At 35.7% G+C, this 27,057-nt stretch overlaps 1 protein-coding gene across 1 annotated transcript; it reads right to left on the reverse strand.

The window, feature by feature from the left end:
- Positions 1-1,018: 1,018 nt before the first annotated feature.
- LOC134534977 (E3 ubiquitin-protein ligase Su(dx)) lies at positions 1,019-26,295 on the reverse strand. Its single transcript, XM_063373762.1, has 15 exons — positions 26,100-26,295; positions 25,747-25,863; positions 21,271-21,409; positions 18,470-18,705; positions 17,642-17,800; positions 14,120-14,273; positions 12,070-12,334; positions 10,731-10,885; positions 10,187-10,324; positions 9,605-9,847; positions 8,561-8,720; positions 7,706-7,980; positions 6,953-7,178; positions 4,367-4,463; positions 1,019-3,039 (listed from the first exon to the last, which is right to left on the reverse strand). The coding sequence occupies exons 2-15, from the start codon at positions 25,790-25,792 to the stop codon at positions 2,867-2,869; spliced, it is 2,466 nt and encodes an 821-aa protein (XP_063229832.1). The 5' UTR covers positions 25,793-25,863; positions 26,100-26,295; the 3' UTR covers positions 1,019-2,866.
- Between the last annotated feature and the right edge of the window lie 762 nt (positions 26,296-27,057).

The following is a 27,057-nucleotide window of genomic DNA, read 5'->3' on the forward strand; positions in this document are numbered from 1 at the left end:
ATACGTCAATTCTCTTACAACAGAGACACAAAAACATAGCAACAGTATTACAATTATTAAGTGTTTGTGCATGTTATGCAAATGATGTTATATTTGAGTGGCTACATTGTAAGTATCAGTAACTGTAGCTCTCTTGGTGATTCGTGTATCAATGTCATTCCACACCCTACATACATTCAGAATAATTGCAAATATAAAATAGTATACTATAATGCAGTCACTTTGGAATCAGTGTGAGCACACTAAATAGTTACAGATTGGTCAGTAATACCACAATGTTACTGGTTTAATTTTGATTTACAATTCCATATGATTCCTATTGTCTAAGTTACAATCATTTACAAATTATAGGACAGACACTTGGAAAAATAATTCAATTAATAAATGATTCTCTTTTGTAATACAAAGAATTTTTAAGAAATAAAAATTTTCACAGTAGTTGTAGTCAGTCAAAAGGTTGGCATTATCACAACATCAAACCTTACCTCTTCCAAATCCACTATGCTGTGAAACCACAGGGTTCTGTCTTCCTAACTTAAGCACAGCATGCTTGCAGACTTCAGGTTTTATTTAAGGTTTCCTACTCATTTAATAGCAAGCTAGAGACTGAAAGAATAATTGAGACTTCCCAAATTTTGTGGTTGAGCTGCAAAAGTTTCAATTTATGTGAAAAATTATATTTTTTTATAGCTGTTGTAATAAACAAAAAATACAATTCAGGGTAAAGTTATTAAGTGAAATATAGAAATTAGTACATATTACCAACCAAATTTCATCCAGTAAAAATACTACTCTACGTATTGCAAAAGATTCCATCACTGTAGACTGCATCTTTATTAAACTATATTTTGAACAATGTATGAAAAGCTATTGTGAAAGTAAGTTGAAATTTTTATGGAGTTCATATTTTCACTGGTTGGATTTTGTCAATTATGCAGAGCAAATAAAAACTAGCTGTTTTTGCGGAATGTGATAGAAGCAATGCAATCAATTATCTAGTGAAATAAGTCGGAACAGGACCATGACAAACAGAATATTATTTCTTCTTGGCACATAAATTTAATACACAATACACAAGCACATAAAATAAGAATTTGTGTCAATGATATTACCAATTCTTTCAGATTTACACATTAGTCCTTAACTCTTTGGTCAGTACAAAAGTAAACTTAACAGACCTACTGCAAACACGGTTGGACAGGGTGCTTTTCCGCCATTCCAGTTTTACCAACATAAACCTGCAGGATGTAAGCGTAAATAGAGTAAAACAGGCCCATTTTGTAACTAAGTTTACCCAGCATATTTACAGTATTTATGCAAGTCTACACAATTTTATGAATTTTAATGTAAACATACAAACTAACATCTCTTATCATGGCAATTCAACCACCACATCAGCACTTGTTACAATGTTAAAAATCAGTACCAAACTCACAAATATATTTCATTCATTCCACCTTTCATTTATATGTACACAACTATTTACAGTCTATTAAACTCTAAAATATTTATATACAAACATATAAGGTTCATCTTGGACATGGACAGTACTTATTTGCAAACCCATTTTAATATTTTCTACACAAAATGAAAGGATACAAATAATGTCTACTTATTAACTATATAACATACAATGTACAAACAGGATAATGAAGTGGGATTCTAAAAAATATCAATCAGGGAAACCTAAGAAGAAAGTATGTATTCAAAATGAGTTTGCTGTAGTAAGTTTTGACAATTCTGCACATGATCTATGAAATACAAATTACAACTTTGTAAACTTTAGAATTTAGGCTTTTATCAAGTTTCTTCATGAATATACAAACAGCTTTTAAAGTATTGACAAATAATTTTAAAATTCACTATGTAATTTACACAAATATACTAGCATTTTGGCTAAGAGATATATATAGCCTTTATAAAATAATTAAAAATATTAACTTTTAATTTACAATGATATAAAGAATAAGGACCTTTCGATCATAATCTTACTGTTTGTGCTGTTAAGGGAGTAGCTTAATAGCACAAAAATGATACTGTATTTTCACTTCCCACTATTGCACAGAGGACTTCAAATTTATAGCATGCATAAAAACTATTTAAGTTTTAAATTTTTATATATAAAAATAGTAATTTAGAGTGACTGGATCAAAAAAAGCTTAGCAAATAATAAAAAAATGTGTCTGTACTTACATATAGACCATTCCAGAGTTTGTTTCAAGTTATATCTAGGGAACTTTAAATCAGATAATTTTATATAACTGTGGATAAACGTAGCAGCAGAAAAATTGGGTTGGCTGAAAACTAAAACTAACTGCAGCATTTTTCAACTCACTTTTTTTTGCGGGGGGGGGGGGGGGGGGGGGTTAATCACTGCACATACTTCTAAATTTAAAAAAATTATAGGTATGAAAAGAAATGCATATAATGATTAATCTTAAGTGAGGCCAAGAATAAATTTAAGTAAAGCACACAAAAAAAAATAATAAACTGCATAAAAGTTTTTTGTGATTTTTAACTGGTAGCATTGTTGATGGAACTTTCATAGTGGTGCAAAATTTGTATAATTTGGATGGGTATCATGACAAAATGTAAACACATTCTGCATGGTTACACATATGTGGGCCAACTATTTAATAATAATAAAAAAACTAGTGTACTAGTGGGTGTAACTCATTTTCCAACAGTTGCTTACACAGCTATGAAAACCTGTTTGCTGCATAACTGAAGGGAGAATATGAATGTGACTTTAGAAATCAAGTGAACCTCATCTAGAATGGACTACAGTAAACGTATGTTGCAGTCATGGAAGTGCATTCTATGAATTTTAATTTACAATATGGTAAAAATAGGACTTGTTTTTCTCTCATTCCTGGCCGAAGCCTTCCGTTTCCTCGATGGCGTAGTTCAGTTTCTCAACCATCTGGTCGTAGCTCTTGTACGGGGGCAGATCCAAGCGGTTGAAGCAGGTGTGGGATCGAGGCAACCACGTGTCTTTGCCGACCTTCTCGATGCAGAACCTCTGAGGACCGTTGCTTCCTGAAGATCAAACAGCACACACGTAATTAAGCTGGCTCCATGAGGAGCCTAGCAACTACATGTATCACTTTTGTTTTTAAAGCCTCATTGAAATAAATAAAAATAAAAATTTTCACACACTTCATTTAAGTAGTACACCTGTGCGAATGTTAATTTTTTTAGTTTGAAACGAATAAAATTAATAAATTTTTCTCGAATACAAATATCAATTTTGAATAGTAAGAATGATACTGTGAGAATTGAAATCCCACTAAAAATATTTTCACACCATGTAACAAATACTAAGGTAAAAAAAAAAGGTAAATTTACAGTGTAGTAGCTTCTGAGAAATATGACTGGGTTGGTTACGTTGAGCTAGTTATAATAATAATATGTAAAAGTTTGTCAAAATATTAAAATTTTTGAAATAAAAAATGTTTTTATGCAGCTAATTTAACTGAAAATAAAGAAATTTTAGTTTGCAGATTCTATTATATTCAATAGTGATAAAGAAAATTAAAATTTGATTATAACTGCAAAATTTAAAAAAATCAGCCTCCTTTTCAAATTTTCAATGAAATAAGCTCATACATACATTTTTAACCCTAGTTATACACCCATTTTAGTTACTTATGACAACTACCTACCTAGTTCAGCAATATTACACATACATTTACAGTGAATTTCTGCTAAAATCTGGCTAATTTTCTAAAGTTTTCATGTGCTTATTTGTTTTAAAGTCAAAACATCTGCGGTACTATAGATAATGCAGCATTTAAGCTATTTCTGTGTTAACATGGTGAAAATTTGGTAGTGAATATCAATTCGTACAAAACATTTTTACTACTGTGTTAACTTTTTGTTCATAGCATAACAGTTTCCCTGTTTTTTGTTTGTGTGTTCAATATCATCTAGACAATTTCCCCCAAAACCAGAAGAAAAAAAAGTTTTATTTAATGTTTAAAATGTAAAATAGTCCCATGATTTCAATTTTGCACATACTGTGTTCCTCTTCAGCATTTTGCAACAGTAGTGAAATAACTTAAAGATATTAGTCGTGGTGTTCGAAATGCTGGATAAATTCTTGAGTAAATGGTTTGACCAACATTAATAGTTTGAGTTTAAACTGCTCAAAATTGTGTGTTTTCAATCACTTGGATAAATTGATGTAGGGTGAAGTGCATGGTTTTCTTTAAAGTTAATTTGTAAACAAAAATATTGGCACATGGGCACGTGAAGTTTTGCAGTAAAAAGTAACTTCTCGCCAGGCTTTTCAGAAAATATGTTCCTAACTAGAATACTGCACCAGCTTTGATTCATACTGTAACTACAAATGTGAAGAACTCACCCATGAGCTCTGCAAAGCCACCAACAGGCACTCTGCACGTCCCGGTGACAAACTGCAGAAGTCTTGCCCGCTTCTCGCTGTCAGCAGACTTGACAAACTAGAAAATAAATTAACCACAGCTTGAAAAAAATACAAGAAAAAAAAATGTGCGCATGGAGTCCACACGCGAAAGAAGTGAAACTTCTGGCTTATTCTGTATAGATAGAGATAAATTATGAGTATTTTTTTTATTGAACAAGATTTAATAACAAGGATACGGGTGTGATTTCAAATACTAATAATAAAAAAAAAACACTGATGAACAGACAAACACTAGCAGCATCACTGCTGGGTCATTTCTACCTCTCCCCTGATGTGTTTTCATCCGGCCGTTACATCTAGCATATAGCATACATAGCATGCTACGCTACGTACATATCCCCCCCCCCCCCCCTTTTGCGGTCTTCCCTTTCAACCGCTAGTTCATGCGTTGGAGTGGCGTCGCCACTGACGCACTCTCCTCCTCTACCGGTTCCCCCACCACGCATCTGACTATTCCCCTCATGTGATCAGAATTTTCGTAATGCTCGAAAATTTTAGCCCCCCTCAGCAAAGAAGTTTCACTATAAAAAAAAACTTTATTTTCTCATGCATGACACAAGACTGCATTTCTCTCAACAATTTGTATTCTTATAACATTCCCTACACATTTTGACATTTGACATAGCATTGAACATCCAAGAGGTATCCTTCACCTCTAGTAAACTTGTATGCATAAGCAAATAGAGAACTTTGTGTTCTGTGATGTCACAACGGATTCCCTAACACTCACCAATGTACGGTGCACGTGTGTGTGTGGTGACAGCACTTGTTCTAAAATAGTGGCCATTCATGCCAGATACGCAAGATACCCTAGAGACGCCCAATATACAAGCTCGCCACTGTACTCTGCCACAGTGCAATTTGGCAAACAAACACACACACTCTTAATTAACTGTAGTACGCATTTATTAAGATGATATAAACTAGAGATCAATCCAAGGATTTAAAATTAAAATAAAAAAATTGTGATCTTACAACCACCAAGATCTTTATAGATGATTACGAGTGATGAGACAAGAGTGAGGCATTCATGAGTGAATGAGTGAAGGAAATGGAGTGCCACTGCAACGGCTGCCACATGTCCCACTTGTAAATAATTTGGGCTTGGCCCCGCCAGTAATCAAACCTGAATCACCTCGACTGGAGGTGAGAGTAATCTGTCCAATTAAACCATTATCCTGCCAAATATAATTATTTCAATACTCAATTATACTTAGTATAATCAAATATATTCATCATAATTATTCAAAATTTAATAAGCCACTTTGTATGTATGTGAAAAATTAAGATAAAAAAACAGTAGATAATAATAAAAAAATATTTGACAAAAAAAAGTTTTTAATGAAGAACCTCTTGAAAAACTACATTACATGTTAATTGTCTCTGGTCATTCAATAATCTTACTTGCTGTGGATTCAATTCAATATACACCAGGATGGCAAACATATTGGCAGTGCAATTCAAATGTGCCTTAACATCCATTCGCGATCAATTTAAACCTATCATCAGGCTGTAAAATTGACACAACAGTGACTGGTAATTCACATTTGAAAGTGGAGACTAACAATTTTAATTATATTAAACAGATGTATGTGGCCAAAATGTGGCAAACTAAGCCACGTCTCGCTACTTTATCACTGAAAAATGCTGAAACTGCCTCGTCATGCTTATTATTTTTGCACCACGGACTCGGCAGCAATGCTAGGAGGAACAGGTTAGCAAAGAGCAATGAAAATGTTACACTGTAAAGCGCATGGAAACAGAATTCATACAGTGTTACAGTCAGTCAGTGATCAACGTATTTATTTTTTATATGTAAAAAATTATTTCCCCAAATACTGATAGTCATAATCATATATTCTGAAATTTTAGAAAGAAAAAATAAGTGTACTCTTTTGAGATTAAATCTGCTTCTTTTCTTGCAGACGAAAGTTCAGCTGTACTGAGCAGTGTCTGAACGTCCTCCGACCATAAGCCAGCCTCATCTCATTACTGCTGGTGCCTTGTCCGAGGGGGGAAAGGGGGGGGGGGAAGATGTAGCATAACGGCACAGTTTTTTCCAATGTGCTTAACATTCATAGCAAAGCTATTTGAATTAAACAAATTATACTTACTCGTGGAGTTATATATCAAAAACCAATATACATATTCATATTGAACCACATGGTGCAATATTAATATTTTTTTTTTATCAAGTAAAAAACTCATGTAAGGTTTGCAAAAATTTTTTTGAAAAAATTGGAACTCTGCGTAAAATATGCGAACCATATGCAGGTGTTTGGGCATAGTGCTAGAATGTGTGGTGTGTGGTGGTTTGGATATTTGAATTTGGCGCCATCGATCGTGAGTGCGCCACTGTGGCGGCCATCGTGTTCAGCAGTGCCGTCTGTAAATAGTTTCGTCAAGTCTTTTACCGTTTACCGTTTCTCCGCGTCGCTGGGCGTCACGCGGCTAATCTATCATGTTTCAATTCATGTTCTGTGAACAGCAGGTATCGGAACCGACCTGCCAGAACCAGACGACCTGCTTGCTGCTGCGGGTGTAGTGACGGTAAATGGTGTTCCGCTGCCAGTCCTCCACCTCTATCTCCTGCATGCCGCACAGCATCAGCTCCAGCTCCCGCTCGTCGAAGTACTTGAGCCACTCCAGCGGCACCACCTCATTGAAGCCGTCCAGGAAGTTCTTGGTCTGCTCCTCGATGCCGCGCGTCATCCTCCACTCCGTCATCAACCTTCGGCATCAACGTTACAGTCCAACACGAGACTCGCAAATTGTATTGCACCTTAATAACTGAACCTAATTTCCTGAGCCTTTTCAAAAAGCCTTCTATTGAAAAGCCAACAATCTAAATTTTTTTTGCACCAATTAATAAACTTCAAAAAACCAAAATTGGCGTGAAACTTTTTTTTTCTTTCAAAGCAGCACACAACATTCAACATTTTAGTATCAAGTTAACAAAAAAATAAAGTTATTATAGTATGCAAACGATGGGGTATCATACAGGCACACACACATAATATGTGCTGTCAACATTTAAAGAGTCATAAAAAAAGCCATTTTACAGTATAAGAACAAGTTCCTAAATAGTATTTGTCAAATGACACTGGAGATTGTAACAAAAATAAAAGATATTTTATCAGAAAATCATGAAGAGCACAATTTTATTTACAATATGAAGGAATAATAATTACTCCTTTAGTCCCTCGAACGACAGGCTTGGCTACAATACACAAGCAGAACCGGGATCCTTCTACTTGCCTCATGTACTCTTCCTTGTTCTCCTCGGTGACTCGCACCTTGTCGCCCCCTTCCTTCAGCTCGTGGTGGATCACCTGCCCCAGGATCTCAAAGTCCACACTGAAGTACAGCTCCAGGCCACAGTCCTCTATGTTGTTGTCCTTGATCCACACCAGGGAGTTGTAGAACTCGGGGTCTATCGACTCTATATCCTTCATGGTTAGCTTCTTGTTCAACATGCACTTGTAGAAGGGCATGGTGAAGCCAGAGTAGATGAAGCGACCGTGATAGAGTGCCTGTGTTAAAAAAACATTTCAAATTAATAAATGTGTGACACAAAACCCAAAAAAGTTGTCACACATGTTTAAACTTAAATGTCAATTGACAAAACACACCTCCTACACAAGCAACACACAGAAATCCCTTTCCCTACCTCTCTCTCCCTTCATGACTTACCAATAGTGATAATTTATTATAATTTGTGGATGGATCAGCATGCAACAGACTTGTGATACAAAGGTGTTGAATGGCTGAATAACCACCCTCAGACACTTTTTAGAAAATGAAAGTCTTGAGTGCCTTGCCTTATTAAGGAAGGGATAAAGCCCTTTCAAAAAAATTTTGGGTGGCATTTTACGAGGATATTATGTGAGTCAAGGCTTAATAAAATTAAAAAATAGCATTTCAAACTTATTTTAATTTGCTTCCACTCCACAAAATTTGTACTACGTCCAAATCAATATAGTTTCACCTTCATTGACACCTTTTCCTCATTTTAAGTAAAAGTGTAACGTTCTGGCTTACGGATAAGAAAACAGCCTTAAAGAAATTTTATTGTTTACTTGCAAAAAAAAAAAATTTGCAGTGTGAACTCACCATGGCTATGAACCTGCCAATAAACTTGAAGTACAAAAGGTGGTCTGGATTGACATAGGACGCAGGGTTTATTTGAAGACTATAGTTATTCTTGTTAGCGTACTCAAAAAGGCAGTACATTGGGTTGAGCACTTCGTGCGACAGCAAGAAAAACCACTCCCTGCGAACAACACACATGCAGTCACTTTAAGTTTTTTGAGAACTTGGCACAAACAGATGAACTTACAAGTGGTGGCATATTAGTAGGGACCCCGAAAATGTTGAACCATGACATTGGCGAAAAACAATGAAATTCAAAGATTTGTAAAGTTTTTCACAAAATCTTAACATTCTTGTGGAAACATGAAGTTCGGCGTAATATAAAGCTGTTAATATGAGTTGATAAGACTCCATTTCAAAACATAATTCGGTACATCATACATTTGTAACACAGAAAACAAATTTCAATAAAAAAAAAAAAGTATTTTGATCTCTCAAATGTAGAAAATATAGTTTTTCCTACTACACACGATACTTTGATTTTTGTGTTGTGCGTACAACACAAAGGTAAACATCTTATATAGTCATATCTTTGGTATTTAGCAAGCCTGTGCAAATATTAAAATTTTTGAATACGAAAATATTTTATTATTAGTATTTGATTCAATTTCAAATACTAACACTTTCAAACAACCAACTTTCGATTAATAACGAATATTTGAGTTTGTAATTTACCAACATTCACTGTTGAGGTTAAGTCCTCTATAAAATATCCTACATAGTATATTTAGAAAATGTAGCAATTAATCCATTTAATCCATTTACCCTTTTAAAAATTTACCCTGTTAATAAGTCTTAAATTTTTTTAAACATTGACTTCTTAGCAAGAATTTACATACACACTTTTAAAAACTTGTTTTCTTGCAAAGGGCTTGAAAGGTAATTTGGATTCCAACTCAAACAAACAAACAAAAAAAATAATGAACCCATGGGACAGACAACTTCAACACCAAGGCGTGTTTGCAACTGGCCCCACCCCACAGGCCCCAGAGCCCGAACACCAACCTCGACACGCCGCCGTAGTCGAGGCCCTCCTCCCCACGGAATATTATGTACAGCCTCCTGCGGAGCTCGTAGGCAGGCAGCCTCATGATCTGGTGGTACGAGTCCTCGAACAAGGTCTGCCTCGTCACCGTTATCTTGATGTGGCTGGGCAGGGCGTTGCTCTGGCAGAGGTAGCGGAACTGACTCAGCTTCCAGCGGAACGAGCGCTCGTATGCCCGGGGAACGCCGTACACGCCTTTGGGACTGAAACATTACATTTCCACCACAACGTTTAAGATCTTAAGTTTAAGTTACATGTCCTCACCTGACCAAATCATTAAGTACTAATATTGCATAGTTAAGATATAATCTCTAATCTTAAATTGGCAACGCAACACTATCTCTTCTCCTTCCTGGTTTATCTGCACACCTATGCGTAAAATAATATTTCAGTGTTTGTTAAACATTAAAATTTTACATTCAGAAAGAAACATTCTTGCTCATATTTCAGCAAAATACATTCTCTATTAACTTCTGTATTTATACAAGCACAAGTTACTAAGCATGTCATAAAATTTCTGATTGCATTTGCAATATTCTCACCCCTTTGGTGCACCTGGCCTGGGGTCTTGGAATGTCGTGCTACGAGTGTTGTGGTCGACAAAGTACCGAACACCATCCTCTGTAAGGCGTATCTCCCAACCAGGAGGCAGTGGCGTCTCGTCGGCTCCTAGTTCTTGACTGGAAACACAAACAGATTCTTACATCGTTACATCGAATACATGAAATGATTTCACTATAAATTAACTGATTTCTTGCACTAGTGACATAAGTGATTTTCTGAGGTGAAACAAGATTGCAATTTCACTAATGAACTATGACCAAGAATTTTTTTTTTTTTTTTAATTATGCTCCTGTAATTTTACGTTTAAAAACTAATTAGATTAAACATATTCTGGATCACACAAACACTCAGTTTGAATGCAACTCTAAAAGCGTGAGGGATTGGATATAAGAATGGAGAGCGCAGAGAAGAGGCAAGAGGCACACGAAAATACACTTTCAAAGACATAAAGTAATTTCTTGTTAGAAGATTCGAATGTTGATAGGCAAGTACTGTGATGCCAGGGGTGAGAAGAGCACTCACCCTTGCGTCCGGGGATCCTCCCACTGGGTGGTTCTGTTCTTGTGATTGACGAAGTACACCCTGCCGTCTGGCTGCACCCTCTTCTCCCAGCCGGCCGGGAGGGGTCCCAGGGCGTCCTCTTCCTGCTCCGGGGCGGGGGTCGCCGTCGCCGAGTGCTGTCACGCACGACAGTCAGCATCGGTACACACGGTACCACACTCGGCAACTGCCCATACGGGCTTCAAGTCACATCCCCGGCGGGGTTAAACAGATCCCCCCATCCTCCCAAGGATCGTTTGCTTCTGTAGTCCCACTATGCTTGTTATTTGATTTTATTGTCATTACTACATGTTTATTAAGGGGTATTCTAGTAAATTAGAGCTGGGCAGATCAGGGAATTTGCCAATCATAGACTGTACAGTGCGCTATGTACAAATTTTTCCTTCTATGGCCCACACAGATTAGTTGAAATCATCAAAGTATCAGTCACAATGTACATCACAGCATCATGCCATTCCAAGATCAATGGCTATCAATCAGTCGAAGTGACAGGAAAGGTGTAAAGGTCTACTGTGGTTTGTTAAATGCCATCATGTCTGTCGTGTTTGCGACATAACAGAACTAAAAAATTACAGGGGGAAAAAACATGTTTCCTTAAACAACTCCAAAAGTTTATACCTCAACAGCGTGGGAGAAAGTGTGTTGGTTCATAGTATGTACAGTAAATTCCAGAAATATTTTTTAATTTTCCTGGTTTTTTCCAGGATACACTGAATTCCTTAGCATTTTCCTGATTTTACCTGACCATAGCAACCCTGGTACTGGTATCGGCTGGTATTCACAATTTTTTGTAATCGTTTTCAACAGATACTTAACAAACCCGATAAACATGATAAAAGCACAAGTTAATTTATTCCGGTGTTGCCAATCCTTTCAATTGACTTGTTTGTAGCATCAAAGGCGTCAACCACTACACACTGTGATCACTTACAAGAAGTTGCATGGGTTACCACCAGACTTGCCAACTTTTGAAACCCTCAATTAGTAAAATACATAAAAAAATTATATAACATGCGTAAACTGCTCGCGGCCATTTAAAAATTAATAAACTTTCATGATATCACATTTTTTCGAGTATCGAAATTATGTAATCGTTTTAACATGCATTAACATTGCAGACCAACAATCATTCTCATTATTTACCATTATGGAAACAATTTTAGCTTAGTATCACAAAGAAGAAAAAACTTTGTTTTAACATACATTAACATTGCAGATATCCTTGTACAATCTGTGAAACGGACGTGATTTTCGCGCATCTTACGAAAAAAAATTGTAAAGGTGGGCAAGTGTTGGTTACCTGCGGGTACAGGAACCTCTGGTTGCCCTGCTGCACCACGTGGGCCCGCTCGCCCTGCCAGTGCTGGAAGTGCTGCAGCCGCTCCGTGTTGGGCCGCTGCCACGTGGTGGTGCGGGTCGTGTGGTCCACGTAGTAGATCCTGCCCCGCGGGTCGCGCCTGATCTCCCAGCCCGAGGGCAGCGGCTGCGGCCGCTCCCACGACGTGCTCCTGGTGTTGTGGTCCACGTAGTACCTCCGGCCGTACACGTCGAACCGCATTTCCCACCTGCCGCGCGACCAGACACACTGCTCTCTCTCTCTCTCTCTCCGCCAGGCCGACTGGCACCGGGCCACACAAGTTATACGAGAGACATCGTTTAGCACGGTTACTAAACAGCAAGATGACAATTTCATGCTGGCAGAGTGGGGGACCTAATCAAATTCAAGTCAATGCATAGTTTCAACTAAAAAAGGCTAGACTTAATATTATATTACACAGCTACCTTTGATGCATGCTAAGTATCCTTAAAATAACAACATTAATGATAGACCATGTACATTGGAGGAAGAGGAAGAAAAAGAAAAAGAAGGAGGAGGAGAAGGAGGAGAAGGAGGAGGAAGAGGAGAAGGAGAAATAGGAGAAGGAGGAGGAGGAAGAGGAGGAGGAAGAGGAGGAGGAAGAGGAAATAAAAAAACACTTTCCCCCCAAAATCCCATTATTTATACAATTTCCAATAAATGCAGTGTAAAGGTGCATTGGTAAGATGCTGAACTTGCAATCCTGAGAAACCCCGGTTCAATACTCGATCTAGCCATCCATCCTCGTTTTGGTTTTCCACTTTTTTTATTTTATTTTTTAAATGCAGGTCATGATTGATAATCCTTCCCAAATATCCCTGAAATGTGTAGTTTCTATATACAGTCCACATGGCATTAATCCCTCAGTGCAAGCAAATACAACCTTCACACTTTTATGTATTGTATATTGTGTGTGTTTACCGAAGGATTCAAGCTTGTCAGCAGTACGATATATAAATTGTAAATTATCATGAATTATATACTACCTTAGCTTAAAACTGAAAGTTGTGTTTAAAATTCTCTAAACATTTAATCAACAGGAGATTTCATACATTTAAATAAAGTTATTTTAGGCTTATAAAATACTTTAAAGGTTCCTAAATAATCATATCATCTACATAAAATCTGGTATTTAAATCCTTAAAATATATTTAAATAAAATAAACAAAAATAAAATACCTTGAAATAGAAACAAAACAAAACAAAACAAAAAACTTTTAAATTAAATACAATAATATTTCTTAAAATGCACACTGGTATGACCATAACTTTGTGGAAACAAGTTGCGTAAGAACTTAGAAATTTTTTTTTTTTTAACAATTCTAAGAATCAGAAGCTTACATGTTTCAGCTAAGAGCAGTTTCAGAAAGAGAATAATCAGGGTGTCTACAAATACATAGCGAACACAATTCAGGACTTTTTCAGAACCATTAAAAGATTTCTCACAACTTCTTATATTAACAGAGCCATTTTTATAATTAAAATGCAAAACTAAACACAATACAAAATATAGGTCTACGATTCTTATAATCTTGGGCTCATCCTAAATTCACGGGCGAGTTCATTTTTATGGACACTCATCTTCATTCGATGATGAACTCAAAACAATTATCTTGGAACATTAATAAAATCTTGTCAATTCTTCGGCAAAAAAACTCTTCCTCCTTCTAATGTATTTTATTTTGTTGTAGTTATTTTTTTTATTTATTCACAGACACATGTCAATTTTTGAGGAAAAGCTAAAAAAAAAAATAAAAAATAAAAAAAAAAATTCAGAGATAATTTCCATCTGATTTAAACGGAGAGTCTCCAAATATTTATACCAAGTGCATTTTTTTTTACTGAAGTGAGGCGTCAAAAAAAAAATGCAAGGCAAAAAGGTTACCGGAAATTCGAACTTAGTAACTTCCAACACTGTTACTGTTTATTCCTGAACTCTTTTCCGTGACCATCGTGGCCATCGACCACGCCACGGGGAACAGGCGCCACTGACCCCGGTGGCAAGGGCTCCTCAGGTGCAGCCGGCTGCGCCCCCCTCTGCGCGGGGTCCGCCTGGGGGCCGGCCGCCTGGCCCGCCACGCCGTTGGCTGCGGGGGGCAGCCCCGGGGGCGGGCCCAGCACCACCCCTGCCGAGCCGTTCACTGAGGCTGAGGACAAGACGGTCACCGTGCAACAGACTGCCGCCCAGGGTGTCCACAGTTAGTACTTTCCTACTAGATCTAACACTTTTGTAACTTTTTTAGTGGTCAAGTACATTTACACTCAGATCTAGTACATTTTTCTTTAATATAAACATATTACAGTGACTCCAATATGTTTCATTATTAAGCATGATTATTTTTTAAAAACTATGGAATGTATGTGTGTGTTTGGTGTGTGATATTTGTTATAGAGCATTGCAATTTCATTATAACTTCCTAAATTGTTAAAACCATAACAATATTATAATCTAGTACTTTTTTCTCGCCTAAGTTGGTACGAAATATTTTTTTCCTTGTGGACACCCTGCTGCCGCCACGCTTCGGGGCACACCCGATCAAAACACTCAGCCGAGTGATCCCAATCCAGAAACTTCGGACCAGAATCACAGAGGGGTCTGGATCCAAATTTCGGGTCCAGCCAGCCTGATTTTTTTTTTTTCCGTCGTTTCTCAAAATCATCACTGGTACTGTTTCCAACCATACCCAAGATGGATTCATTTTACGATTTTACTGAGCTGTGTTACTTTAATCTTTAAGGATCCGTTAATACTTACCTCATTGCTGGAACATTAAAATCTAAATAATAAATTAAACGAAACAACAATATTAAATTCTATGAAAACTTTTTTTCCCCCCCAATTTCCCATGATATGCAATTAAAATTAAAACTCAAATGTTGAGTTTCAGATGGCATGCCACAAATTAGTTCCTGCCCAATTCATTCCATTACTTGGCTTTAAATAAAAACATATATCTCGAAAGGTTGACTGGCTAGCCCAAGATACATGCATAATGTCTTTAAAAACTCCAAGTTTAAACATCTATCAATTACTGTGGTTTTCTAAACACGTTCGCACACACTTACAGCTACACATACCTAAAGCCAAGGTTTTAAGGTTTTATTGAAAACCACAGTTTGTAAGTAATAATAGCAAAATTCATTTTACTTCCATTAACAATTAAGTACGTATGTAATAATACAAACATATTTAAACAACAATGACATTAATGAACTGATACCAAAATGAGAGGTTAAGATACTTAAAAAGTATAAAAAAAGAATTCTACATATATTGATGAAAGTTAAACAAAAAAATCTTTAATAATCTTTAATTTTCTTCAGTTTATAAGAAACTAGAAAATGATAAGTACAGCTAGACTTTTTTTAAATGCAATGTCTAGACATTGGCTCTAGAGCAGTATTTTGATATTTTGACAAGTTGTGTGAACATTATCTTTATTTCTAAAGAATCAGGCATTAATTATAAATATTAAATCATAATTTTTACCTTCATCTTAAATTGCTTGGATGTATGATTTACTATTATACTCTTCCTTTAAGAGTACCATAAAATAATCTCAGCCACTATGTATATTGAAGCACATCTTTCCAGAAGTGGTCAAGTTGTGATGGAATGGCGAGTTTTCACCAAGAATAATTAAATTATGCTTTAAGGTTTTGTTTTATCGAAATCTCACATAGACAGTGACCTTCGCCTTGTTTCAAAGGTCAAGTGTGCAAAGTTTCAACTCTATTGAATGAACGATGTGTGTGCGTACAGAAGACAACCACACAAACATTCATTTTATATATATATATATATATATATATATATATATATATATATATATATATATATATATATATATATATATATATATATATATATATATATATATATATATATATATATAAGAAGATTTTAATAGACAAATGAGACAACTGAAATGTATGTCACTGCATTTTGTGTTTTTGCTTTGCCTTTCAGTGTTATGCCATGTATTGACTTCTATTTCAGTGTTTGGCATTGTATGACTACAATTTCACTGTTTATTTGGTTTAATTACTATTCACAATATAATCTTACCTTTACTCATAACTAACATGCATTACATTTAGTTACTGAAAATTTACATGTACAGACCAAAAAATAATAATTAGTACGAAAATAGTCACTTTAGTTATCAAAGTCAGTAAATAACAATGCCACTTATGAGGTCAAAACTGAGAAAGTTTAGAACAAAGTGACAATTGTCTGCCACTCTATCAGTTAAGAGACTGTTTTTCTACCAATGTGGTTGCCATGAAAACTTAAACTCCAGGAATACAGTTACTATCTTGTTTATCTGCACTTATCAGGAGTTGATAAAACATTGAGGTTTACTGCTTATTACTTTACACGTATTACAAACTTTAGGTGTGAAATGAAAATTTGAATGTAACAAAAAATAATAATAAACTACAGCATTTACTACCAGCATTACAATTTTAACTCTCAAGAGATTGTAGCTGATAAAAAGTACATCCTACATAATAATACTTTTCACAACATTTGAGGCCAAACATTCACAGTATTAAATATTCTGACACAGAGAATATATATTTTTATTTGAAACATGCCTATTAACAGCTAAGCTAGCTAACTTTAGAGATTGGCAAAACACAAATACAACATTCAAAAAAGATACAACTAAGCCAAAGAAAAAATATAACCCAGACATATGAAAACAAAAAATACTCATGTAATGTGAAATATTAAAATAATGAAAATAAACAATACCTATACAATGTTAACACAATAAATACTATTGAATAAGATATAAGGTATAAATATACACAATTTACGTAACTATGTATCGAAGTGCCAATGAATAGTTGTTGGAGATACGGCCAATTTATTAAATTTAGTAATTAATCTATTTAAAAGTCATTTTTTTAATGATTACTGTACAATATTGGAGACTGAAATAGACTATTAAACTGCAGTACTCTTGAACCAGTATTGTCAATAACGTATTTACAATTTAGTTTGGAATTGTAACAGCAGCTAAGAAAAAGTGAATATAAGTAAAAGCTGCGTTCAGACAACAAAACTAAGTTAGGACAAGGATAGGTGTTATTACTTATAATCATACCAAAAAGTGTAGTTTCCTTGTAATGATTATGACAATATAACATACATTTAGATAACACTCTACCACTATCAGCACAGTTTGCCTGTGGTGTGTGTACGTGTTGTGAACGTGCTGTATGCAACTACCTGGTTGATCCTGCCAGCGGCCATATCCACATGCTTGGCTCGGAGATTAAGCCATTTATGTCTAAGTGCAAGTCAAACTCTGGTAAAACCACGAATGACTCAGTAAATCGGTTGCAATTCATCAAGCCGTAGAGCAAGACTCGGATAAATGTGGCTACTCTAGAGTAACAAGAGCAAGTAAGTACGTGAACAAGTACACGCAGAAGAGGGAGCGAGAGGCACGGAACGACATTCATTCGAGACTCAATCAGAAGTGGTAACAGACCGACTCACCTGTTGGGCCTGCCGAAGGAGATGTGAGGATACCATTCTGGTGGGAGGGAGGTACAGAGGGGGCAGTGTTCTCGCTACCGGCCGGTCGCACACGCCCCCTCACTCCGCCGTTTAAGACACTGCGATTGGTGGGTGGCCTCCCCTCATTATTGGCCTGGCCTGCAATACAGACCATGGCTCATCACAACATTTTATACACTAGTGACATTAAGATAAATTTCCTACTTTGTTGCAAACAGACGAAAATGATTTCAGGAGTAACTGAGCACTTTTGAGAGAGTTTGCTTAAAGTGTTTTTTTTTTTCAGCTGATTGTGTATAACATTTTACCGGCTGTCAAAATGAACAGCCAAATGACTTTCTACCCGTACATCAATCACCAATATAATTACTTAAATACTCTGTCAGTAGACTTTATTAATGCACGGGAAATAGCATGGAGCACTCAATAGCGTAACACATGTCCGTTCGTGGTGTCTTGGCTTTTACAACATTTTGCAGTGTCCTTTAGAAAAGCCTCATCTGTAATCTGATTACTCTGTCACCTGCAAGGCAGAAAAAAGACAAGGAAAGACAGGGTTCCTGTACTTTTACTTCAGCTTTTTTCACTTAGTTTTCAATTTTACCTCCTTAAGGTGGAATCACAATGCCCCGACACGACGAAAAAATTTTCAACAGCCAATAAGAACCTGTTTCGTCGGGATGAACCAGGTTCTTATTGGCTGTTGAAATTTTTTCGTCGTGTCGGGACTGTCGTGTCGGGGTCTTGGGGGCAATTTCCTTCTCACATGTCTGGCAACATGACAGATGTATTGTAACCTGCACGTACCCAGGCGCAGCCCGCTGAGCAGCACCACCAGCTCGCCCACCTTGCCCGGGGGGGCAGCGGCCTCGTGCTTGGGCTTGCCCACCAGGTCCAGAGTCAACTCCAGGTCGCGGCACTCCCCGCCGTAGTGCGCCAGCACCTCGCGCAGCCCCAGCCGCTTCTCGCCCAGCTGGCCGTCCTTGCGGAACGAGCTGTGGTCCAGCAGCCGGAAGTGCAGCTGCGACTGGGGCGTCACCAGGCTGCCGACACCCGCCCGCCACGCTCTCCCAGGAGTCCCACCGACTCTTGTACACCGTTAAAACATTCTCCTCTTGAATGTAAAAAAAATAACTCTGGTTACATTTAAACTGGCCGTCTTCATGAATTTCCGGATGTGTTCGTAAATTATCGGAAACCGAGCTTGCCTTCTTCGGATGCGAACCCTGCGAGAATATTCTCGGAGTACTTACATCTGGAGACCGGAAAAAATTCACGGATTCATTCGGCAGTAGGCTAGAATTCAAATACATGTACCTCTTAGATGATTTTGCCATTGGCTTGCTGTTCATCTGGACGGAATCTCGACCAATTATAAACCCTCGACCAAAGAAGGATCGAATCACAGACAAACCGGCCGAGACGACTTACGAGCCGGCAGCCAATGAACTTGCGTTATTTTCCCCGAGTGTACAGGGGCATACGTAGACTATCCTGAAGGCCGTTGAGAGCGCGAAATTTTCCGATCTCTACTTATATCAGAGCCAGAACAGTCTCGTAAAACAATTTCTAGACCAGCTGTGTATTAAAACAACTCGGTAGCATTATCTTTGCTTCGTGGGGGCTGGAATCATGAATGTCACAATGGATATCACAGAAATTTTAATTACTGGACTGGAATTTGAACCCCAATATCCTAGGATGCGAATCCAGTGTGCCACCTTACTCCATTATTTGGGAATATAATTTTCCACAGCGTCTTTTTTTTATAATTACAAATATTTAAAGCAAATACTCTTAAGAAATAAATATTTAATCAGGGTGTCCACACAAATATATAATATAATTTTTTTGTTTTTTCTCTAACCAAAAAACACATCACCCCTATTTTGTTTTTTTTAAATTAAATTATCTATTTTACAATTTTCTGAAAGAAATAAAGATAATCCAGCCTTGATCATCCCCAAAGTAGTTCAAGCAGAACCTTGCATAGATCATTTTAGTGTGTACCTATGACTATGCTCTACCCATTTGAGGAAAAAAAAATTGCTTTCACGTTCTGGGTAATGGCACACGGGAGCATGACTTTCCCAGAATTTCAAGTAAATTTCCTTACTTTCCCTAGCCAATTTCAACTTCCCTGATTTTCCCTGACTTCTCAGAATGCGAACTTCCTGTTATTACTAATTTTTAATACCATAAAAGTGAATTTAATTTTGAAAAGATTTATTTATTTATTTTATTAGTCACTTGCTCACCAACATTCAAGGGACTTCCACAGTGGGCACGAACACACATACAAAAGACAACGAAGTTACAGCAAGTACGTGGGCTTTGCCCTCGGCAGGCACCAAGAAAGAGCAGGCAGACGCCACCTGAAGGAAGCACCGCAACAGGCGGACACTATCGCAACTGGCCAACATACACGGGCAGTCAATACCACACACTTGCAGAGACCACAACCGACACAAACACTACAATAACACGTACATCCCATTTGAGTACCTGTGGTTTACTGTCAAAGAAATGCGAAATTTGGCGGGTCAAAGGAACATCAACCCTTATCTCTGCAACATTTTAATCTCGCCTGCAGTGAGTCGCCAATGACACACTTGAAGTTCCCACAAGATAATGATAAGTCACTATGTCTTGATACTGTTTATTTTTTCATGTAATACTCCAATACATGATTAAATCTTGAAGGGTCGGGGCAGCCCAATAGTCATGAAAGCACCATGAGTTAAAACTTAACTGTAGAGATAAAAAATTATCAGTAATTTTTAAAGTAATTAAATTTTTACTGTATATTTTCTCAACTAAAAGTAAAATAGTTTTCTATCAGGGTATTTCAATGCCCAAAGTAACTGTAAGAGATTTTTTAATAGTAGGCCTACTTTATATTAATTATATCATGATGAGGGCGGGGATGAGACCTCACACCGATCCATTGTGTATCTGGTGATGCTTGGCAGATACAATTTTTTTGTTTTAGTCATCCCCACTCCCTTTCCATTCTCCATGGCTACATCACTGAAAACATACAGCATCTATCCCGTGTAACATTCCTATAACAGTATGGTATTAAATCCTATAGCTTATAAGTAAAGGAAAAGGATGATTTAGATTTTTATCATTTGTTAAATGAATGTTGGGCCTTTACACCGTGTTGATAACAAGGTCATTAGAAACGCAAATCAAAACAATCAGTGACGCAAATCTGGAAAAGAATCATGTCTATCCATCCGTCCGTCTGTCACCCGTCCGATCATCAATGAGCCAAGCAATTCCCAATTATCCGTACGGCCATCAAGCACTTATCCATTCATCCACTGAAAGTTAAAGCTAGGGAAGCCTTTGACGAACGGATGGAATTTTTTCGGGCCTTCTGATTGGCTTGAGGTCACGCGTTTGATGGACCGATGGGAAGTGGACGCACGTTACAAATCACTGAGTGTCCAGCTTTAGAGTACTTATCCATCCCTGCACACCTGAAGAGATTTCAGTAAATCATGGAAACCAATATATATAAAAAAATTATTTATAACATATTATTCCTTAAATAAATATGTGCTACTAAAAACTAGATTTGAAGTGAAGAAATTACTCACATAGTAAATTCCTCATTCCACTTGGGTTGGTAGGTGTTTTTCACCACTTCTGTTTTCCGGGGCGCTTTGTCATCCACAGAAAATTCCACGTAAGGGTTTGGCTTTAGAAAAGTGCCGCCTCTCAGGTGAGCACATTCAACTGCCAAAACAAAAAAGTTATTTATTTTTTAAACATATTACTAATTTAGCACATTTTTTAAATTAAAAACTATGCTATAACTATATTAAAATAAACTTCACAATCATTGTATGTATTAAGTATTACACCAATTGATACATCTAGATGATGTGGATATTACGGGTTAATATGTGTAAGGGTACAAAACAAAAATGTTTCGACAAATGTTAATGTCCGCACAAGTTTATGTGGCTCTGTAAAAATTTTTTTTTTTAAAAGCATTAATTATGTAATTTTAAGGTGTTTAAAATCACCATTGGTTGTTTTCGAAGAGTGTTTTTGTAGTGATGTTTTTTTTCGAGGAGGCTAGGCGTTTGCACTTTTACATGTAGGCCTAGATAGATAAAATGGAAAGTATTTTCTTAAAATAGTTAAAATGGTAAAAATTCAATCTTTATTTTTTTCTAAGAAGCAGTATTATGCACACCCAGATGACCCTAACTAAACTGATAGTTTAGTTAGGTTAGGTCAACAACATTTAAAATACTCTAAAATATCCAAAACAAAGTATGAATTCTAGTAAAATTGAGATTTTTATTCTCAATGGATTCTGGAAAAATTGGCTGCTGTGAAGATTCTTAAAGCAGAGGAAAATTATGTGGTTTACAAAATTTAAAATTAGTGGATATCAAATGAAAATTCTGTATTTTACATATTATACCTATTTTTATTATTTTCATTTCACTATTTTCTGTTTTAATAATTTTCAAACCATAATTTCCATGGGCTTAGACTCTGCCACTACTGAGAATTCAAAATTATCCCTTAGAAGAACAGGCAAGTAACAATAATAGTTATAAAAATACTGTTGGAATTTTTGCTTTTTCACAGAAAACTTTCTCCTGCAAAAAAAATATTGTGCTCTGTTGAAAAAAAAAGCATCAATTTTTTTAAAATAGAATTTCCTAATGTAAGTGAAGCTATTCTTCAGAATTAACCTTACATCTGGAGTGAATCAAAATTTTTTACACACAGTTTTGCTGTTCACTTGAACAGCACCTGTTTCAAGTAATAAATGGACCAAAGACTGGGCTAAATTTGCAGCAGCATGCACATACAGTTCACATGTACGCAAGCACGCAAGTCAAATATACATAAATATATAGCATCTGCTAAATTTGCAAAAAGCATGCGCACACCGCCCAGAAAGTTGTCAAAAGTTAACTAATTTCGGTTTGCAATAATTCAGACAACAATAGGTACATTAGCAGCTACAATATCTAATGAATGGTTTTATGTGCCTTTAAAATATAACAAGTGATACTAATGTGACTGTGGAATTTATTTGTGAGGCAATGCTTTACAGTTGATCATTACAAGTCATTAAAAACCAAAATGGTGAAATTAAATGCTTTGGATTTAGGTAAACAACTGCTTTATATTTTATAAGCTGACAAAATTTAGCATGTGAAACGGAAAATTTCAACATAATTATATTAGTGTGTGAAAACAGTTTGAATGATAAGTAATTAGCTAGATTAGCTGCTACTGCATAAAAAAAGAACTTTTCATATATTTCAATTTCCGTTCTACTAACCATCATGGTAGAAGTGTTCAGACAGGACTGCAATATTGTGAGATTTTAATTACCTGCAAAAGGTTTTCGGTTCAAGTGATGTATTCACGTAAGTATATCATTTACGCCATATTAATTAACTCTGTGTTTTTTTTGTTAAGGTAGCATTTGTGCCAAATAGGGTCATTTATTAATAATGGAAACTAGGTATTAATGCATTATTTTATGGATGTGTACGAGTTGCCACTTTAAAGAAGTTTTTATTTATTGTGTATTTTGAGTGCCAACCACACACGACGTACATACACATACATTTTATTAGGTTACTTCCATTTAAATTTATTTAAAACTTTAAATTGTTTTCTATTATTGCAGCGTTGTTTCATTTGAATTTTAAGAAGAATTTGTACCCATGTAGTGACAAACTTTGGATAAAATTGTAACAGTTCAGTATGGAGGCAAGATTCATGAAATTTAAATTTTTGTTATTGAATCATTTGGTGTGTGGATTCATAAGTGAAAAGCTTTAATTAGCTGAAAGCAGACAATTATGATTGCTCAATGAGGATAAGTCAATTTTGTACCGTTGTATTGTCCGATGTAAGCGTGGCTGGTGTTTCTGGGAGTGTGGCGTGATGCACGGCAGAAAGTACCCGAGTATGGTTGGCGAATTCCTCATTACATTTGGTACCTCGCAGTATTCATTTTTGGTCAAAAGGTTCAATATGATCGCAAACATCTACATAATTTTCTGTTCACAGCGAAGATGTACGCATCTTCGTTATAGGTTTGTTCATGATTTGTTGAAGTTTTGTTGTTATATGTAGAACCTCCTGCACATCTGATCCTGATAGCATGATTATGTATATGCTGATTCGGTAAATATTTACTTGGGCGGTATTTCCGGAAAAAAATGTTAAAAATCCGAAAATACCTTTCTTTATGCTCTTCAACTTCCTCTTTTCATTAAAATCGGCGGAGATTAGAAATTCCAAATACTTTAGGAGATATCGAATTTTTAAATTTCTTCATATGTAGTTGAGCGGTATTTGCGAAAAAAAATGTTAAAAATCCTAAAATACCTTTATTATATGCTCTTCAAATTCCTCTTTTCATTAAAAGCGGCGGAGATTAGCAATTCCAAATACTTTAGGAGATATCGAATTTTTAAATTTCAGCACAAAACCAGGGCATTCCTGTGGCGTGCGTGCACCATTGTTTCTTGTTTACGTACGAGTATCTATTTTTTTATTGGATAATGATGTCACGTGATTGTTCGTGATAGGACAGAATTCAAATGAACTAATATGTGATTATTTAGTTCAATTATTGTTTAAAACGGTGTTTAATTACCGCCTCCAACTTAGGTGAGTTTTTAACGTTTCTAATTTTAAAGTCTTATTTGTTATTTTGATATTGTTGTGCAAGTAATAAGTAACAAAAAAAATTACGTGAGTTGTTACTGTACATCCTTTGTTACGGGTTTGTTAAGTAAGGTCAGTTACATTATAAATAATTTAAAACTAAAGAATAATTAAAATTAATTCACATTATTTTTAATATCACCTTAGTTTGAAAGTATTTATAATGTAACTGACCTGACCTAATCGACCATTTTAGTTTACTGTTCACCCTCTGTCCGGGTTTGTTTGGTCAGGTCAGTTACATTATAAATATTTTAAAACTAAACAGCCATTAAAATTAATTCACAAAATAATTTTTAATGTCGGCTTAGTTTGAAAGTATTAATAATGTAACTGACCTGACCTAATCAACCATTTTATTAATTACGCATTCACGAATCACGTATTCACGAACACACCGCAAAATAACAAAAATGGCGCCGCTCGAATGGTTCAACAGGTCTTGTATTGCAAAATTAAAAAATTCGATATCTCCTAAAGTATTTGGAATTTCTTATCTCCGCCGCTTTTAATGAAAAGAGGAAGTTGAAGAGCATATAATAAAGATATTTTCGGATTTTTAACATTTATTTTCACAAATACTGATCAACTACATAATATGATGAAATTTAAAAATTCGATATCTCCTAAAGTATTTGGAATTTCTTACCTCCGCCACTTTTAATGAAAAGAGGAAGTTGAAGAGCATAAAATAAAGGTATTTTCGGTTTTTTAACATTTTTTTTCGGAAATACCGCCCAAGTAAATATTTACCGCTGATTCTAAAGTACCTACATGATCTTGTAATTTAATTTATACGTCGAAAAATCCTGTCATTTGATCTTAATTGTTTTATCCTTTGTACATTGATTCTGATGTACATGATACTTGTTTTGATTTAGTACGTTGAAAATCCAGAGCACTTGATCATATCACATGATACTGTAGAAAACACATAAATGGAAAACGGGCTTAAGATTGGAAAAATTTGTCACTTAGCAAGATGAAAACAAGTAAATATTGATGTAAAATATTACTTTCAAATGTAATTTTTTTTCCAAAGATTTTAATAATTTTTCAATCAAAATATTTATAATCTTTAATGATTTTACTCCACAATTATCTTTGACTACATGGCCTTGCCTACTGACTCAGAATCCAGTAGCAATTTGAAATAAATTCAAAAGTACCATTTCCCCCCCATTTAAAAGCTGCCAATCTAGAAAATTACCTTACTTTGGAACTGTGTGATGTATTCAAATGTAGCTTCACTTGTGTTGTACTTATGAAAATTTTACATGCTGTTCACATGCTATCACACAATAAATTTTGATTTGTTATTAGATTTACACAGAATTATTATTTAACACAAAACTTACTTGTTACACTTAGTTGATGAAAGCCAGAAGAGACTGCTTCCGACATCTTCAGGAATGTCTAGAATGCCGCCCAAAATGTTTGGATAAAGCATTGGAGCTAGTCCATATTTCCTGAACCTAAAAATTTTTTATAAAATACATTTAAAGAATGCAAATGTAAATATTGCTAACACAGTGTAATAAAACAGCCTATAAATTATCCTAACTACTTATATAAAAACCTTTAACACTTTAAAACACAATAGCGCCTACATAAACTTATTTATCACTGAAATTGGGATTTCTGCCAGTCCTATCGCTTTATCTTTTGCAGTCTTCAATGTAATCAAGTGAAACATTAGAAAGTCACTTACCACTTAATATTACTCTGTTATATTTATTTTGCAATACACCCATTTACTTAACTAACTGTATTATTTCAAAATACGAAATACAGATAATTTAAACAACTTCGTAGCAAAAATTTACGCAAAATTAGACATTTCAGTGACAATTTGCTTTACAATTCTATATTATGCGATAACCTATCAAAACAAATGACTCACAGTAAAAGCACCTTTTGTCTATGGTAAAAGTGTAGCTAGCACTGTAACTAAATAGAGCCAACAATTCAGATTTAACATGAAAATTTTGGTTAAAAAAAACAGGAGGGATTTAAAGGGTCGAAAAGACAAATTATAATACTAAAAATAATAATAATAAATATTTATATGTGAAAACGTACCATAAAATTAAAAAGAATACCATTAGTGGAAGTGTTTGACAACAACAATTTCCCCCCCCCCACGTACCAATTTCGCTACCGAAAGCAGACATTAATATTTAGTCCCAGGTTGAATGTTTGGTTAAATTTAGAACTTACTTTGGATATTCATTTTTTAATAAATGTGTATGAAAATAAAAACTCGTAAGTTTTTTTTAATGAAAGTAATATATTTTGCCATGCTCCCAATGCCTAACATTAAATTAAAATTATTGGGGGAAATGGGAATAACTTAAGGGCTCTTTCACACGGAGAGCCGTGCGGCTCGCACTCGCGAGCGGGAGCTTTTTCCGTTCCTACCTTCCACTCTTTCACACGGGGAGCCTTTTTTAGCTAGGGCGCTAGCCATTGCGTAGTCGCAAGTAAGCATTGGAATGGATCGTACACGTGTCGTGGCCATGTATCTTCTTTACAGTAGGTGACGTCTTCGACGACAAAGACGCCGATGTACCAAAACATATTGGGTACACCCTATTAATCAAAGGCGCGATGAAACAGGCGTTTTTGCCACGCTTTATCAAGAACTTCGACGAGATGGCAACAAGTTT

Source organism: Bacillus rossius, chromosome 8, assembly GCF_032445375.1.
Source record: "Bacillus rossius redtenbacheri isolate Brsri chromosome 8, Brsri_v3, whole genome shotgun sequence".
Lineage (NCBI taxonomy): Eukaryota > Metazoa > Arthropoda > Insecta > Phasmatodea > Bacillidae > Bacillus > Bacillus rossius.